Below are 18,731 nucleotides of genomic sequence, written 5' to 3'. Positions count from 1 at the left end.
AGACATCGGCAAAGTGAGGTTTTGCTCCGTTTTACGACCTTTCTTGGCCTCCTTCTCCGCTGTCAAGTAAATCGTTGTGGTTGTGAAGTTAGCAATATGGTTTGTTAAGTGAATCGGGCTTCCTCGTTGACTTAGCCAGTCAGAAGGTCGCAAAAGCTGATCACTTGAACTTGAATGGTTGTACATATGAACCCATTTCTAAGGCCTCTGAATTTTGATCACGTGACCATAAGGATGCTTGGAATGGTCATAAGTCCCTTTTTTCAGTGCCAATGTAAACAGCTGTTGTAAGTCAAGGACTACCTGTTGTTGGCTGAGCTTCTCCAAAGTCTCTTCCCACATTTTCAGTTTATTCATCCTTAGGTTGCATTGTGTCATATTTTAGCTGCTACATCACACTGCTTGCTTGCAATTAGCTACCCTGTTTTCCCGAAAATAAGACCCAACTGGAAAATAAGTCCTAGCATGATTTTTCAGGATGCTCGTAATATAAGCCCTACTCCCAAAATAAGCCTCAGTTAAGATTGTCAGCCAGATGGATGCATTTAGTACCGTATTTCCTCCAAAATAAGACCTAACCAGAAAATAAGCCCTAATGCATCTTTTGGAGCAAAAATTAATATAAGACCCGATCTTATTTTTGGGAAAACACAGTAATAATTTTAGCTCCTCAACATCCCTTTGCTGTCAAACAGCTGTCTGGGGAATTCTGGGAGTTGAAGTCCGCAAGTCTTAAAAGTTGCCAAGGTTGGACTCAAGTTGTTCTAGAAGAGAAAAATTAGTATAATTCTTTCGTCGAGTGCACCAGTATCCATAACAAGATTACGATTAATGTTCCAATTTATGTATATAGCTTTAAATCTCAACGATGGAAAACACCATCTTAATTTTGTATTTTTAATCACCCCGGCGGCTGTTCTTATTCATAAACATGTTTGGAGCAATACAAAACACACAATAGCAAAGTCTGATTTTGCCTATCGCTGCTCATCGTCACCCATCACCATCCTAAAACTTTCAGCCCTGGCGAAAGGACCCCTTTCCAAGCTCATGAATTTAGAGACAAGCGGTTGATGTAATTAAATTTATTCTTGCAATGGATTACATTTAAAGGTGTCAGAGGTGGACAACGTCAGGGGGGAATGGAAAAAGAAAACCTTCGTTTCCAAACAGAGCATTTCGGTCTAAACACAAGGAGCTCTTGCGGATAAACTCTGCGTGTTTTGTTCCCTTTGACGGAAAAGGGGCCAAAAAAAAAAAAATGTACGTTATCTTTTTCTTTTAAACTCGTGAGGCCCGAGAGAGGAGCTAAGGATCAAAACGACAAGGAGTCTCGATCAAGAGGCAGTGATTTTTGGAGGAGGACACAATAAAACTAGATATATTTGGAGAGTCTCAAGTCATCCAGGTTGTGGTTGTCCCAAAGGGGCTTCCTTGGTTTTTCTTTTCTTTTGAAGACGTTTCATTGTTTTTCCTTGAAACCGTATCGCTTCTCGTCCAAGAACTGAAGAAGCTTCTCGGATGAGAAGCGAAACGTCTTCAAAGGAAAAACAATGTCGGGTTGCTTTTGGAGGAAAAAAAACCCAACACTTTTGGGACAATAAAAGTAGATTTTTTTTCTCCCCCCCGTCAGACGAGCCTGCTGTTTCATTGCCTTCAGAATTCTTCTAAAAAGATGCAATTCTTGGAAATTTTGAAAAACGCTTTTCAAGATATTGCTTTTCGACTTACGGATAAAACATACCCCATCTGTTTTTCTTTATTCCCAAGCCTGATAATTCTGCACACACGAGTTTTTTTTATCAGGGAGAACTCCTTGCCTTAGAAAACAGAATTTTCATGCCGTTTCTTGTGTCTTCATTCTTATTTTTTATTTCAACGAGGCCGTGGATCTCGTTTAAATTGATTCTGCGTGTGGACCAAGGGAGAGAAAAGCCATGAAGAGGTTACAAATTAGTTTAATTATAATTAATCCCCCTTTCTTGCGTAGATCAGTGAGGTGGCCCTGTGAAAGCAGGATCTGAATTGGCTTGCGTGTTTCCCCCCAAAAATAAGTCATTGCACATCATTTTTATCGTTCACATCCTTAAAAAAGTGACTACAAATAATAGAAAATTCCTCCGACTTTTGGCAGCCTACGATATACACTCTTGTTTAATTAGGGCTGGACTGATGCATCTGGCTGCTCCATAAATGGGTAGTTTGGTTAAAAACGGAATACAGATAGTCCTCGATTTACAACACTTCATTTAGTGACCGTCTGAAGTTACGACGCCACTGAAAAAAAGCGACTTATGGACATTTTTCACTCGTGGCAGCACCCCCCCCCGTGGTCATGGGATCGAATTTCAGACGCTTGGCAACCGGTTTCGCATTTATGACGGACGTGATTCCCTTCGGCGACCTTCTGACAAAGTCAAGGGGGAAGCGAGTTTCGCTTAACAACCGTGCTTACTAATTTTAACATCCGCTGAACAAAAGGCGGCAAGAGAAGTCATAAGACGGGGCGAAACGGACTTCACAAGCGTCTCGCTTAGCGACAGAAACGTTGGGCTCAATTGCGGTCGTAAGGCGAGGACTGCCTGCAAAAACATTTGAAGCTGCGTTGAAATTGGTTCATCCCAAACATGACCAGGCATCATCGCTCCTTACAAAGAGACACAAAAGAATGCATAGATCACAGAAACAGCAAAACTGTGTTGTGTTAAAATCATTGGGGTTTGTTCACAGTCATCCTTTTGCTTGTGGGAGGGTGGGGTGGGGTGGGGCGGGACAGGGCGTGGCATGGCGTGGCGGGGGAAGAACCTGGTTTCCTGGATACAGAACATGTCATCCTGAACTTGCTCGCCTACCGGGAGTTTCCGAAAAACGTTTCTGTTAACCAAAACTTAAAATTTTTAAAAATCAAATTCAGATTTTTCCAAATGTGTTAAAAAAAAAAAAAATTGAAATGGGTTCATTGCCAGCCAGCCCAGCTCAACACCGAAATCTTAAAATTCAAATTTAAAACTCCCGTCTGCGGAGATTCTTCAACATCCACAGTTGTCTCGAAGTTGCTTTTTCTAAAATCAACCGTATTTTCTTGGTGTTTGTGGGTTTTTTCCCCCCTTGAAAACATTTCGCTTCTCACCCAGGAAGCTTCTTCAGTTCTTCAGGATGAGAAGGGAAGCGATTCTGTGTATTTCCTAAGCCCGTTTTTCTGGAACACTCATCTATTTGGCAGGCAACGGAGAACCCAAAATCCTGGTTTTTTGTTTTGGGCTGTTAGGAGTTTTAAATCCAAAGGTGCTTTTTCCAAAAGGCAACTGGATTTCCTTGCTGTTGTTGTTGTCCCTTGAAAATGTTTCGCTTCTCATCCTTAAACGATTTCAAAGGGGAAAAAAACTCAAGGAAGTCCAATTCATCATCATCTTCTTTTAATGACCCCGTAATCCCTTGCGGGGGATGAAGTCTTGGGCAACTGAATGAAGCTGTTTACTGGCCAGATGCCCTTCCTGTCGCCAATGCGGAGTTTTATTCGGCAGATATATTCTCATTGTGAGAATATATTCTCTTCGGCAGAGAGAAAAATATCTACCTCTACCTAGGATCGAACTCACAGCCTCCCGATTGTGAGGCGAGAGCTCCAACCTCTAGGCAACCGCACCACTCTTGCGGCATCCCTGAGCAAAATTCAGGTGCTTGGCAATTTAGAAAAAGCACCTTTGGGTTTAAAACTCCTATTCCTTTGGTCAACCGCCCCAAAATAAAAATAAAAATATTTCGTTTTCTCCATTGGCTCCCCAACCGATTGACTGTTCCGGAAAAAAATTGGATTAGGAAATACACAGAATTCCTGGGTAGTGGCATCCATAGGGTGGGTTTCACATCAAAAAAATTCAAAATGGTGGCCAGATCCAACACAGCCCCGCCCTCTTATGTCTAAAAGGGGCGGGGTTTTGATTTTTGTCAATATGGACTTTTCCCAGTTCCTGGGTTAAAATGTTAAGTTGATCTGCATTGCCGGTCCCTTACGATTCCAAATTAACATTTCAAAAGAATAAAGGTAAAGGTTCCCCTCGCACGTATGTGCTAGTCGTTCCCGACTCTAGGGGGCGGTGCTCATCTCCGTTTCAAAGCTGAAGAGCCAGCGCTATCCGAAGACGTCTCCGTGGTCATGTGGCCGGCATGACTTAATGCCAAAGGCGCACCGAACGCTGTTACCTTCCCACCAAAGGTGGTCCCTATTTTTCTACTTGCATTTTTTACCTGTTTTCGAACTTCTAGGTTGCCAGAAACTGGGACAAGTAACGGGAGCTCACCCCGTAACACGGCGCTAGGGATTTGAACCGCTGAACTGCCGACCTTTCGATCAACAAGCTCAGCGTCTTAGCCCCTGAGCCACCGTATCCCTTATTCAAAAGAATAAACATTAATAATTAGTATGCAGTTTCTAAAAAATGAGTTGAGGTTTCAAAAATAAAAAATCAAAAATCGGGCTCTTCAACAGAGCTGCAACCGGTGGCCTTAGGCCAGAGCAAGTTAAGGAAAACTGGGTTTATCGTTTCCATGTTCATAACAACCAGTAGTTTTCATACCCATGTAGGTTTATTTCCCTCACCCAGAAGTCTGTCTTCTTTGCATAGGTGGTTAGGTCAGAACACCAGACAATAAAAAAAATGGCCTTGCTGTAAAAGTTGCGTTGACCTGAATTATACATATACACAAGTATCTATCTAGACAGCTATAACAGCTTAAAAATGGAGGAAGACTCTGGTTTTCGACGTGGAGCCCTGTGACCTAGTTCACACATGCACAAGAAGCCAACATTGGGAATTTGTGAACTGGCTGCCCCGGGAAGCAATGGGTTGAAGGGGATTGTGATTGTGTCACCATCCTTTGATGTTCTGGTGTGAACCACAGGCAATTTTCTTCTGCCTCAAGAGCCTCAATGGCGAACCTATGACACACGTGCCAGAGGTGGCACACAGAGCCTTCTCTGTGGGCACGCGCGCCGTCGCCAGCTGCTCTTCTGGTTTCTAGCGTGCCAGCCAGCCGGTCCTCGTGGGTGTCAGAGTGCCTGAAAACGGCCCAAAAACGGCCTCCAAAATGGTCAAAAAGAGGTCGTTTTTGGGCCATTTTCAGGGCCTTTTTCCGGGCCAAAACCAATCCGAAAAATGGCCTGAAAATGGCTCCCAAAATGGATAAAAAACAGGGCGTTTTTCGGCCATTTTCAGGGCCTTTTTCCGGGCCAAAAACAGCCCGAAAGAAAGGCCCAAAAAATACCCCAAAATGCCCTAAAAATGGCCCCCAAATGGACAAAAAAAAAACCAGGCCATTTTTCGGCCATTTTCAGGGCCCCTTTTCGGGCCAAAAACAGCCCGAAAGAAAGGCCCGAAAAATACCCCAAAATGCCCTAAAAATGGCCCCCAAATGGACAAAAAAAAAAACCAGGCCATTTTTCGGCCATTTTCAGGGCCCCTTTTCGGGCCAAAAACAGCCCGAAAGAAAGGCCTGAAAATGCCCCCCAAACGGCCTAAAAATGGCCCCCACAAATGAACAAAAATCAGGGCATTTTTCGGCCATTTTCAGGGCCTTTTTCCGGGCCAAAAACAGCCTGAAAGAAAGGCCTGAAAATGCCCCCAAAATGCCCTAAAAATGGCCCCCAAATGGACAAAAAAACCCAGGCCATTTTTCGGCCATTTTCAGGGCCTTTTTCCGGGCCAAAAACAGCCCAAAAAATGGCCCGAAAACAGCCTGAAAATGGCCTGAAAATGGCCCCAAAACAGGCATTCGTGCGCTGGCCAGCTGGCATTTCTGTTTCCGATGCTTGGGTGCGCGCGCTCACACGCACACACGTTCCGGGTTGGGCACTTGGTGCTGAAAAGGTTCGCCATCACAGCTCTAGAGAATATCAAAAGCTTAACTCGACACTGAACCAAGCAACCACCACTCTTTGGAGCAAGAAGGAAAAAGAGCGGGCTTTTCTGAGAGAACTGAAGAACTGAAAGTTTTGGAAGTCCACCTTGGCTTTCTACTACTCTTATCTTATTCCCAGTTGCTTCTTTTGATCCGTGTGGTTCTCTGGCTCAGGGCCAGTTTACACTTCTATACTTGTGTAGGAAAAGTGCACGCTTATGAAGTGGTGTTTAAAAGGTAAAGGTTCCCCTCGCAAATACGTGCTAGTCGTTCCTGACTCTAGGGGCCGGTGCTCATCTCTGTTTCAAAGCCGAAGAGCCAGCGCTGTCCGAAGACGTCTCCATGGTCATGTGGCCGGCATGACTCAATGCCAAAGGCGCACGGAATGCTGTTACCTTCCCACCAAAGGTGGTCCCTATTTTCCTACTTGCATTTTTTTACGTGCTTTCGAACTGCTAGGTTGGCAGAAGATGGGACAAGTCACGGGAGCTCACCCCGTTACGTGGCCCTCGGGATTCGAACTGCTGAACGGTCGACCTTCTGATCAACAAGCTCAGCGTTTGTTTAGGCTGACAAAATTGTGTCAAGCGTAAGCAGAAGAGACGAGCGTTGGGAAGGCACGGTTGGTGTTTTTCCTAGAGCTGGAAAAACAATTGTCCAAGAACCTGGTAACATCTCACAAGGTTAGATCTTGCTGTAGCAACCGCTGTCCAAACCATTCAAAGGACAACCATTCAAGGAAGGTGATTGGTGGTTTTTCTTTTTCTTTCTTTTTTTTCAAACCTGGCAACTTCAAGACCTGTGGACTTCATCTCCCAGAATTCCTCAGCCAGCCAGTCAGCCAGCCAGGTTGGGGAATTCTGGGAGATGAAGTCCACGCAATTTTGAAGTTGCCAAGTTTGTGAAACCTTGTTCTAGGCCAGTGATGGCAAATCTTTTCAGCACTGAATGCCCAAACCGGAATGCGCATGCGTGCACCAGAGCGCCAGAAACCCGAAGACCAGCTGGCCGGCACACGCATGTGCTTCGGCATGCAAAGACCAGCATGTGCGCTGGGAACCAAAAGAGCAGCTGACGATGGCATGCGTACCCACAGAGAGGGGTCTGCGTGCCACCTCCATAAATTCGCCATCATGGTTCCAGGCTGATGGATGTTATGACTCCCGTCTTTTAGATGGGACAGGATAATGGAGTGAGGTTTTGGCTTGTTAAGTGTGCACTTTTTGAACGCTTGGTCCTGTGGGAATCGTCGTTCCATTTGTCCCTCTCCAAGAGGCTGTGACCGAGAGCATCCGTCAACAGATTATCAGCCTTGCTTCCAAGAAATCTTATGTGGCTTCCCTAGTCTTCCTCTCGAGACCATCACTTCACTTTTTCCATTGCCCCCCACCTCCCCCCAAGAGGCTATCTATCCCTGGGGAATTCTAAGCTGCTTCCTTTGGAAGAGCATCAGGTGAACTCGTGCGACACGGTATACAAATGATCAAAAGTACACACAAACGGATTAAACAGTCGACAGCCACAAGGGCATCAGCCAGGTGTGATCCAAACATCAAAGTGAGAGCCACAGCAGTGAGACCGAAGCGCCACCTGTGATGCCCGTAACCACCAGGTGGTGCTTCAATGCCGGTCTTGTGGCCATCATCTTGACTTCAGTTTCGTGTTTTGTTTTGTTTTAACCAAACCCTACAGACACTCCTGGCCAATGGAAACCACAGGTTGCGTTAAGGTGCAATCACAAGGTAGAAGGAACCACCGCAAAGGGGGTGTGCTCGGCATGACACGCGCTCCTCCGGTTTTCCCGAAGCCAAACCGCCATACATCTAAATCTGCGTTCCAACCCAAACATCTAACCGCGGGAAAGCATGGTTTCTTACGTCAACCTCGCCGTCCCAATCAAAGTCCCTAAGAAAGCTGCAAAGTAGAATGGATCTCACAGAACAAAAAAAACAACGACGACGAAGGACACGATTTGAATGTCCAGGACTTCAGTCCAGAGGAAATCCAGGGTGCTTGCGTGCAAATCTATCAGTAAGAAAAGGAACTTTTGTTTTCACCGACATTATTTTTATATCTATATATCTATATATATTATCATGAGGGGAAGCCATCGGTTGTAGGCTCAAGTGGTCAGTTCCGCGCCCGTCGCCCGGTGAGATGTAGAAAAAGAATAACCTGGATCTATGAAAGGATAAGAGGCACTTGAGCCTTGGCGTCATAAGCATTGGGGCGGTGGAGTCTGTTCCAAAATAAAACCCGGTTTATCCTGCCGAACTTCTCAAACATGGACCAGTATGTAAACAAACGCAATTTTGGACTGAAGGCCACTTCAAATATGGTGTTGGTTTCCCACGCGGGCAGCCCTTCTCTGGAAAGAAAAACCACGCAGACCACATAGAGAGATATTTTATGGTGCACGTCCGTCTTCTTCACCGTACGTACATTTGTGCTAGAAAGAGACAAATGAAGGAACAGATGCTGCGACACTTGGATGTGCGGTGTGACCTACGCATGCAACGGGGTTGGCCACAAGGTGTTGTCACCTGGCTGGCACAATCCTTCCTGCGTGGACGGGGTCTTCTCTCTCCACGGCAGGACACCTGACTAGCCTCTCCGAGACGAAGTGATGACTACGGCGCACAAGACTGAAGGTTAATCACGAATGCTCTTTTTGTAAAAAATAAGAAGCTTGGTATTAGTAGTATAATAATACAAGAGTTAACTAATACTTGGTTGTGTAAATTCACTGTTAAAAAAAGAAGGAAAGTGCTCAGGAGCGATGGGAATCCTCGGGTTGGGTTCTTTGCAAAGATGAACTGTCATCTGATGCACCCATCCCCTTCCGGATGTGTGAATCGAAGTCACGTCCGTCCTATTTACAATCAGAAAGCAAGGCCTTCCACTTCTCGGATCTCACAAGGAGCAAAAAAAAAAAAAAAAATGAACTTTAAAAAAAAGAAAAGGTCATGCTTCTTTTCAATATTACTCGGTGGCGGCAAGAGTGAGAACATGCTTGTCTAATAATATTTTCCCGTAACTTTTCTGAAAGTGAAGATTTCCAACCGAAGGAAGGAAGGAAGGAAGGAAGGGAAGGCCTTCATCCAGTCGTCTTTCTTTTAAAACGCAGCAGCTGTCTCTTTTTTTGCGTGACGTTTTGGGGGGAAACGCCTGGGGGTGGGTGAACCCGCAGGTCCGTCATGGCATGTCAGTCACAGGACGCTTCTGTTTCAAAGTGTCAATCAGGGACAGGACTCCGCGTTTCACGTTGGTGGTGACCCGCCTTGTCACGGAGTCTGCTGGAGGAGGAGGAGGGCGGACTTTCTGAGAAAGAGGTCGGGCGACCAAACACTTCTGATACCGCAGCTGCAACACAACAAAAGTATAGGTATACAGGTTACGAGTGTTCCCCTAGTGAATGTTCACAGTTACCCGATCAGCGCCCATGGTGTTTCTGAAAACAAGGCTCGAAACTATGAATCTTGCAGCACCATGGCAGTTGTTCGCCCTTACGAACAACCCCAGAGGCTCTGCAACATTTGTCCTGCACGTTGCTGACCGAAATGGAGCTTCTGAGGGGCAGATCCGCCACTCAGAAGCCCCATTTGGCCGTCCAGAGGCCTCCCCCAGCTTGTTGAAGGCTGAAATGGAGCCTCTGGGGGCTGGATCTGGTCCTCCAAGGCTCCATTCGGCCCTCCGCAGCCCTCTTCTGGCCCGTGATCCGATCCATAATCTGGATCCGGCCCCAGAAAGCTCCATTTCGGCCTGCAACAGGCCGGGGGAGGCCCACAGGGACTGAATGGAGCCTCGGAGGGCCAGATCCAGCCTACAGAGGCTCCATTTCGGCCTGCAACAGGCTGAGGGAGGCCCATAGGGACTGAATGGAGCCTCGGAGGGCCAGATCCAACCTACAGAGGCTCCATTTCGGCCTGCATCGGGCCAGGGGAGGCCCACAGAGACTGAATGGAGCCTCGGAGAGCCAGATCCAGCCTACAGAGGCTCCATTTCGGCCTGCAACAGGCCGGGGGAGGCCCACAGGGACTGAATGGAGCCTCGGAGGGCCAGATCCAACCTACAGAGGCTCCATTTCGGCCTGCATCGGGCCAGGGGAGGCCCACAGGGACTGAATGGAGCCTCGGAGGGCCAGATCCAGCCTACAGAGGCTCCATTTCGGCCTGCAACAGGCTGAGGGAGGCCCATAGGGACTGAATGGAGCCTCGGAGGGCCAGATCCAACCTACAGAGGCTCCATTTCGGCCTGCATCGGGCCAGGGGAGGCCCACAGAGACTGAATGGAGCCTCGGAGAGCCAGATCCAACCTACAGAGGCTCCATTTCGGCCTGCATCGGGCCAGGGGAGGCCCACAGGGACTGAATGGAGCCTCGGAGGGCCAGATCCAGCCTACAGAGGCTCCATTTCGGCCTGCAACAGGCCGGGGGAGGCCCACAGGGACTGAATGGAGTCTCGGAGGGCCAGATCCAGCCTACAGAGGCTCCATTTCGGCCTGCATCGGGGCGAATGAGGCTGGAGGCGAGACTGCTTGCTAGATCTTCACAAGGTAAGTGACCCGGCGCGGCAGGTTGGGGGGGGGGAAAGCAATTTGGGCCGGCATGAGGTATTTCAGTGGGTCGGGGAGACCTTGGGTGGTCTTAGACAGGTGGCCCGTTTCATCGGTAGGCTCCCTATCGCCTTCCCCACCCTGAGATACCTCATGTGCACTTAATGCGCCGTGCATTCGATTAACAAATGCGTGGGCGAAAGGAGGGAGTGATCACGTTCACGGTATGAGATTCACTCCCACAAATCCTCTGGTTACAAATTGATTACATTCGTAACGCGAGGACTACCTGTATATCAACATCATAAGGTAGCTTTGCACGCTTACCTTAAGACTCCCTAAAAGGGGTGTTTTTTTTAAACCCAGAGACACAGTGAATCCCTTGAAGATTTTATTGATAATTTTGGTACCGGAGTACAGGGCAAACACTGAAGGAGGAGATGTTAAGAAGCTTAACCCTGCACATTAACACATGCAAATTGTCTCTTCCATTGGATTGATTGTGTTACAATTACAAATGATCAATCCCAGTTTCATAGGTCATTACGGTTATGCATTGATAAAGGGCATCTTTATTAGTAGGATCCAGTTAATGCTTATTTAAATGCCCCAGTAGAGGGACAGCAGACAAGATCTTCACAAACTTTACAAACCTTTTATTTTAAACAATGATCTCTTGCATGGATCTATGCTATTTTCCCCCAGCATCTATTTTACAAATTCTTGATTCCCTTGGGGCTAGTGTGCATTCTTACAATTTCATCAATCTTGTTAGCAACTTGTTGCTTCCGGCACAGCTGTGAATTCCCGGCGCCTGCTGAGTCTACGCTACAGCTTACTAATTGCTTACACAAATAGAACATTGTATAATTTGGAGTCCCGTTTGACGGAATGGGACAACTTGCCACAGCCAACTCACTGTGGGAGAACTTGCTACGGGACAATGTAACAATCCTATTTAATTATTTAAAACAAATAATTATTTTATATGGGGCTCCCCTTGAGGAGCACTCGGAGGCTCCAGCTGGTCCAGAATGCAGCCGCGCGAGTAATAATGGGGGCGACTCGTCGCTCCCATGTAACACCTCTCTTGCGCGAGCTGCACTGGCTCCCGGTGGTCTTCCGGGTGCACTTCAAGGTGTTGGTTACCACCTTTAAAGCGCTCCATGGCTTAGGACCTGGTTATCTACAGGACCGCATTCTGCCACCGATTGCCTCCCACCGACCAATACGCTCCCACAGAGAGGGCCTCCTCAGGGTGCCGTCAGCCAAACAGTGTAGGCTGGCAACCCCCAGGGGGAGAGCCTTCTCTGTGGGGGCCCCGGCCCTATGGAATGAACTGCCCCCGGACATACGAAGGATCCCCGACCTCCGTGCCTTCCGTTGCGCTCTGAAGACCCTATTATTCCAGCAAGCTGGGCTGACAGGATAAAGGTTTTTTAAATTCGGTTTTGATACGGATTGGATGTTTTAAATTTGGCCGAATGATTGAATTATTTTAATAAGCTTTTAATTTTTGTTGTACATTGTTTTTACCATGACTGTTCACCGCCCTGAGTCCCTTGGGAGAAGGGCGGTACACAACTAAACTAAACTAAACTAAACTAAACTAAACTAAACTAAACTAAACTAAACTAAACTAAACTAAACTACCGCATTTTTCGGAGTATAAAACGCATCTTTCCCCCCCATAAAAGTGGGTGAAAATTTAGGTGCGTCTTATAGACCGAATATGGGCGTTTTGGGCTTCCCGAACACTCCGTGCATCACGTTTTCGCTGTCCCCGGCCCCCAGAAGCATTCTGCAGTGCTCTGTACGGCCTGTTTTTGCCAAAAATTGGCCTGTTTTTTGGGCTCCCAAGCCCTCTACGCGTCGCTTTTTTGCCCTCCCTGGCCCCCAGAAGCACTCTGCAGGCCAAAAACTATTTTTTCCTTGTTTTCCTCCTGTAAATTTAGGTGCGTCTTCTAGTCCGAAAAATATAGTAATTTATTTTTCAATTTTTGCAAATCACTTTTTATTCTGTCTCTCCTTTTGCATCCTTTCTTTCCATCCTTTCTTTGATATTAGTGTAACTCTTGTCTCGCAGTGAGTTGTCCCGCATTGAATTGGCTACGGCAAGGCAGCCGTGGCGAGTTGGCCGTGGCAAATTGCCACAGGCCCCTATTTGAACCCTTCAAAGTTTCTCTTTCCCAAGCAACCCTTCTGCCAACTTGCAAAGCTTTCAAGTTGCCATGAGCAGGAGGGAGGGAGAACTGAAGTGAATTCCATACATTCTTCTTGACCGCAATCAGAAGGAGGGTGTTAGGTTTCACAGCCAGCCAAAGTGGGTAATTGGAGAATGTGATTTATGACATGGCCAGAGAGGAGGGGAGAGACAGGGTCATAGGGGAACGTAAATCTACGTAGGATCAGTCCTAACTGCATCCGGGTATTGCCGGAATGTTGCTCCTAATAAATGACTATATTTCCTTTGAAGTTTGGATCATGGCTCATGAATTAATTAGGGCATCTTTCGGAAACTTGACACCTTCGTCAAGTCATACGTCCCTAAGATGAAAAACCTGGGATCTGTTGATTGGCCTGTGTGAGCTCGGTTTTCGTGGTTTTTTTGCAGATGTTCCATGACCCAGCTGTGGGTTCTGGTTGTCCCAAAGGTGGTTTTTCAAGAGACAACTTGACTTTCTGGTTTTTCTTTGAAGACGTTTCGCTTCTCATCCCAGAAGCTTCTTCAACTCTGACTGGATGATGGGGAAGAGAAGGATTTATGCTCCTTGCAGACAGCCGGTCATTTGCATTCTCTACAACACAATTCTCTACAACACAGTCCTTTCAACCGTTCCAAGAAGGCTCCACGCCCATTTGCACCACAAAATTAAACCTCCAAGTGGCCTCAACGACTCTCTAAAAGGATGCAAATGACCAGCTGTCTGAAAGACGTATAAATCCTTCCGTCCCCCACCATCCAGTCAGAGCTGAAGAAGCTTCTTGGATGAGAAGCGAAACATCTTCAAGGAAAGAAAGTCCAGTGGCCTCTTGAAAAAAAAAAGCACCTTTGAGATTCCCTGCAAAAGACTCCTTTTCTTTGCTGAGCACTGAAGCTCAGCCAATACTGACACCAATATTTATTATCTGTTGTGCTTTCCTTGCAAATATAACACTGTACACACCACCAAACTTCACAGTGATTGAATGCCCTGCTTGGAATAGGCTACTATTTATAGAATTGTCCTACTTACCATACAGGCAGCCTGAACGGCCTCGGAGACGTTACCAGCGTTGGGTTCGCACCAGAAGACGTGACACTCGAAATGCTGGTTTCCCGCGTCCATAATGAAGGCGAATGTATGTATGTCTTTTCCCACGCCCATGAAAGACAAGAAGCGGACACGACATTCCACCACAATCTCCTCTTCATTCTAGGTGTGAAGGAAAAGTTGTTGCTGTTACAGTTTCGTGTAAAAGGAACTGTACCTTATATCCAGAAGTGGGGTGGCTGGGCGGGGACAGGCCCACCCGCAGGTTGCTACTACCGGTTCGCCCGAATCGGTCCGAACCGGCTGAATACCAACTCTGCTTAAATCCATGTTACGGGGTTAATGAACTGGAGCTTGCCAAATCAGGAAGGTCGCAAAAGTGTCAGCCACAACTTTCAATTTGACATCCTTGATTCTCCTAGCGGAGGCTCTTATTTTATTTATTTAATTTTATTTAATTTAATTTTATTATTTAATTTAATTTAATTTAATTTAATTTAATTTAATTTAATTATTTTATTTTATTTTATTTTATTATTTTATTTTTTTATTTTATTTTATTTATTTTATTTTATTATTTTATTTTATTATTAATTTAATTTAATTTAATTTAATTTTATTTAATTTTATTATTTTATTTTATTTTATTTTTTTTATTTTATTATTTTATTTTATTTTCTTTTATTTATTTTATTTTATTTTATTTTAATTTTATTATTTATCTTTCTATCTATCTATCTATCTATCTATCTATCTATCTATCTATCTATCTATTTATTTATTTTATTTATTTATTTATTTTATTTATTTATTTATTTGATTTGATTTCTATACTGCCCTACTCCCGAAGGACTCAGAGCGGTGCACAGCCAAACAATAAAATACATACATACAAAATTTAAAAGTAGAATTAAAATCAAATTAAATAGTTTTGGCCCCGACAAATTAAAACCCCAAACAATTTAAAACCAATTTTAAAATTTGAATATATAAAATACTAAAAGATATTAAAAAATTAAAAAAATCTTTTATAAAAGAGGGAGAAAATGAGGCCAGGCCTGCCTGGTGAAATAATAAGGTCTTTAGAGCACGGTGGAAGGTGCGCAGATCCGGGATCCTCCGTATCTCCGGGGGGAGCTCGTTCCAGATCGTAGGTGCCCCCACAGAGAAGGCTCTCCCCCTGGGGGCCGCCAGTCGGCATTGTTTGGCCGACGGCACCCAGAGGAGCCCCTCTCTATGGAAGCGTACCAGCCGGTGGGAGGCTATTGGTGGTAGTAGGCGGTCCCGCAAGTACCCAGATCCTAAGCCATGGAGCGCTTTAAAGGTGGTAACCAAAACCTTGAAGCGCACCCGGAAGACCCCCGGGAGCCAATGCAGCTCGCGCAGGAGAGGTGTTACATGGGAACGCCATGTCGCTCCCATTACCACCCGCGCGGCCGCACTCTGCGCCAGTTGGAGCCTCCGGGTGCTCCTCAAGGGGAGCCCCATGTAGAGAGCGTTGCAATAGTCCAGGCGGGAGGTGACAAGGGCATGAGCTCTCCCCCTGGGGGCCACCAGTCGGCATTGTTTGGCCGACGGCACCCAGAGGAGCCCCTCTCTATGGGAGCGTACCGGCCGGTGGGAGGCTATTGGTGGTAGTAGGCGGTCCCGCAAGTACCCAGGTCCTCTTAAAGGAGTGGACACTAAAATATCCAGCGACTGGAATGTGTTATAAATCTTACATACCTTCTAGGCACATTACTAAAATTTTATGCACCTTGTAGGAATTAAAAAAAAAAAAAAACTTTAAAAAACCCTTATTGCTTAGGCTGGATACCTTTGTTTCTCAACCTTAACAACTTTATGATACATACATTTCAAACATGCTGGCTGGGGAATTCTGGGAGTTATAGTCCACACATTTTAGGATGGCCAAGATTTGAGAAATACTGCCCTAGGGTGCAAAACAGACTTAATTTTTTCATTTATTCCGGTGCAGAGGTGGCAGAACGCACGTTCTGTAGGCCACATTCCATGGCGTAATCGCCTCGTTAAAGTTAATTAACTTTCCAGTTAATTAGACTGTAGGCAGGATCGATGCAATTCATTTAATTTTCTCCCTTTAAATCTGGGATAATTACTGTTGAAAGCCTCACTGATTTCAAGGTTTTTGGGTTGTTGTTTTTTTTTTTTAAATCGTGGAATGCTAATTAAATTGACAGTTTGGTTATTTTTGTAAGCGAAGATAGTAGCACATGGGAAACGGGTTGAAAATGCAGCGCAAATTATCCATTGGCACCACCAAATCTGTTTTGACTGACACTACAGACGGGCCTATTTGTGTTTCACCCATAACTTTAAAGCAGGAGTCCTCAAACTTTTTAAACAGGGGGCCAATTCGCGGTCCCTCAGATGGTTGGGGGGCCGGACCTGCTGGGTGGGTGTGGCTAGGTGGTCATGTGACTGGGTGGGTGTGGCTAGGTGGTCATGTGACTGGGTGAGTGTGGATAGGTGGTCAAGTGACTGGATAGTCATGGCCAATTCAGCAGTCCATTAAACAATACACACGATTTAAAGTTCAATTTGTTATGCTCCTGCGGGTGGAAAGTGGGTTAGTGAAGGGCTGGAACTGCCTTGGAGGGGTGAGGGACTTCTGCTTGTGTGTATCTCCCTCCCTCCCTCCCTCTCTCTCTGGAGGCCGGGGAGGCCAAAAACGGGCCCGTTTTTGGCCTCCTTGGCCTCCAGAAGACAGGTGGGGGCCGGCGGGTAGGTGGGACGATGTGGGTGGGGCAGCCTCATGGTCCCACGCGGGCCGGATTAATGGCTGCAGCGGGCCATATCCAGCCGGCGAGCCATAGTTTGAGGACCCCTGCCTTAAAGGCTTAGAGAAAAAATAAAATAAGGTACAGAAGAAGGATGAAAGAAACAATCTTCTTTCTTTGTCGTTTTTAATGACCCCGTAACCCCTTGCAGGGTGGAGTCAGGGCAACTGAATGAGGTTGAGTGTTTACTGGCCGGATGCTTTTCCTGTCGCCAATGCGGAGTTTTGTTCAGCAGATATATTCTCATTGTGCCCAGAGAGAGAAAAATCTGCCTCTACCTAGGATCGAACTCACTGCCTCCTGATTGTGAGGCGAGAGGCTCCACCTCTAGGCCACCGCGCCACTCGAGAATGAAAGAAACAATGCGATCTACAAAATCAACTGTTAAGCATTGCAAGCAGTTCTACGCGGGACAAATATCACGTCAATTAAAAACCAGGATCCATGAACACCGGCTGGCCGTCAAACGCCACAATCCCAAATCCTTCATCCCTACCCACACCAACACAGAACCAGTTTGATTGGAGCAACACAAAAATCATTGGCACGCCGCCACCCGTCACGCTTATGAGTTCATCAGAGCTTATGAGTTCTGCAACATGGCACTCCAGAAGCCATTCCATCCGACCTACAAACAGCCCATGAACCCATCAGGATCAGGGGTGAAATCCAGCAGGTTCCGATAGGTTCTGGCGAACCGGTAGCGGGAATTTTGAGCAGTTCGGAGAACCGGCAAACACCACCTCTGGCTGGCCCCAGAGTGGGGTGGGAATGGGGATTTTGCAGTATCCTTACCCTGGAGTGGGATGGGAATGGGGATTTTGCAGTATCCTTCCCCTGCCATGCCCACCAAGCTATGCCCACCAAGCAAAACCACGCCCACCAAGCCACGCCCACAGAACCGGTAGTAAAAAAATTTGGATTTCACCACTGATCAGAATCCAAATCAACCACACAGCCAACCAGAGATGGCACTGACCCTCAACCAACCCCACAAGCCCCCTCCACTAATAGTTCACCTCCCAATGATCCTGACCTGATGTGACCTCTCCATCACAAGACCCATCACAAGGCCCTCATCGCACCTGACCCATCAAGCCCCTGACCTGATATAACCTCCCCAACACAAGACCCACCACAAGACTCTCCCTGATGACCCACATTTGACCCATCACAAGGCCCCCACCTGACATGACCACACCTGACCTACAAGACCCTCACTTGACACAACCCATACCTGACCCATCACAAGACCTCACTTGACACAACCCATATCTGACCCATCACAAGACCCTCACTTGACACAACCCACATCTGAACCACCACAAGGCACAAGTCGTTGGGTCAAGTTACAAATCCTAGCATTAAAATAGGACAAGTTGAAGGAACCGTACCCCATCGCTGATGACGGTAACAGTAGCATCAGCCACGTTCATGGTGACAGGTGTCCAGTCTTCTCTGTTAGAGGACTCCATAAGGTTTTCTATAGTGCTGTTCAGCATGTCCATACCTTCAGAACAACAAGAGACAACAGACACACAACTTTTGTGGGACACACAACGTTTTGGTTTTCCTTTGCTTAAAAACATGTTTCTCCGGTCTATAGATTAACTTTAACCTTAGGCTCAAACTTGTGTTGTGGCTCCGTTATCTGTGTCATCAGCAGGAGAGGACTCAGAGAGTGAAGGAGAGGAGTTGGCAAGGCCTCCCTCTCCAGGACCCTCCTCTCTGGCAATGCCTTCGGTGTCTGCCGAAGGGCAAGAGATAGGGTCGGGGCCAAGCATGTCCACGCAGCCACAGATGGACAGTGATGAGGGTAATGAGTCTTGGCTGGATCCACGCCAGCGTCGCAGAGATAAGCGCGCGCAACAGAAGAAAAGGCGTGCCCAAGATTAGGCTGAGTCATTGGACCACACCCCACAGGATATAAAAGGGAGCGTGGTGGCCAGTCAAACCTTGTGACGAACAAAGCTGAAAGCTTCCACGCCATTCTGCATTGCCGGACTTTTGCTATAGACTTTGCTGGATTATCTCTGGACTTGATTGACTCTGTAATTATTGAGCTGTTTCTTTTGATGTACCAGGAGTGGGGAGAAGTTATCTCTCCTCTTCGTAAATAATAAGCTCTTGGCAGGCAGCCACTAGGTTGTTGCCAAGTTCCGTTATCATAAGGAAACGGATTTTGCCGGCTGGTTTGGTCTTTAACTCTTGAACGTCTGTTGGT

The 18,731-nt window shown here is 46.5% G+C and overlaps 1 protein-coding gene across 8 annotated transcripts in view; it reads right to left on the bottom strand.

Annotated features, from left to right (window-relative positions):
* Nucleotides 1-1,070: 1,070 nt before the first annotated feature.
* APBB2 (amyloid beta precursor protein binding family B member 2) overlaps nt 1,071-18,731 on the bottom strand; it is a 107,360-nt gene continuing 89,699 nt past the window's right edge. For all 8 annotated transcript variants that reach the window (XM_070948901.1, XM_070948903.1, XM_070948904.1 and 5 more), the window contains 3 exons: nt 17,902-18,017; nt 13,689-13,868; nt 1,071-9,261 (listed from right to left, as the gene is read on the bottom strand). In XM_070948901.1, coding sequence (XP_070805002.1) covers nt 9,094-9,261; nt 13,689-13,868; nt 17,902-18,017 — 464 coding nt within the window. In that variant the 3' untranslated portion in view covers nt 1,071-9,093. The remainder of the gene's footprint in view (nt 9,262-13,688; nt 13,869-17,901; nt 18,018-18,731) is intronic.

Source organism: Pituophis catenifer, unplaced genomic scaffold (genome assembly GCF_029215685.1).
Source record: "Pituophis catenifer annectens isolate HBS135680 unplaced genomic scaffold, rPitCat1.0.hap2 SCAF_8, whole genome shotgun sequence".
NCBI lineage: Eukaryota > Metazoa > Chordata > Lepidosauria > Squamata > Colubridae > Pituophis > Pituophis catenifer.
Note: the sequence above shows the minus strand (reverse complement) of the source record. Positions and strands in the feature narration are given on the sequence as shown.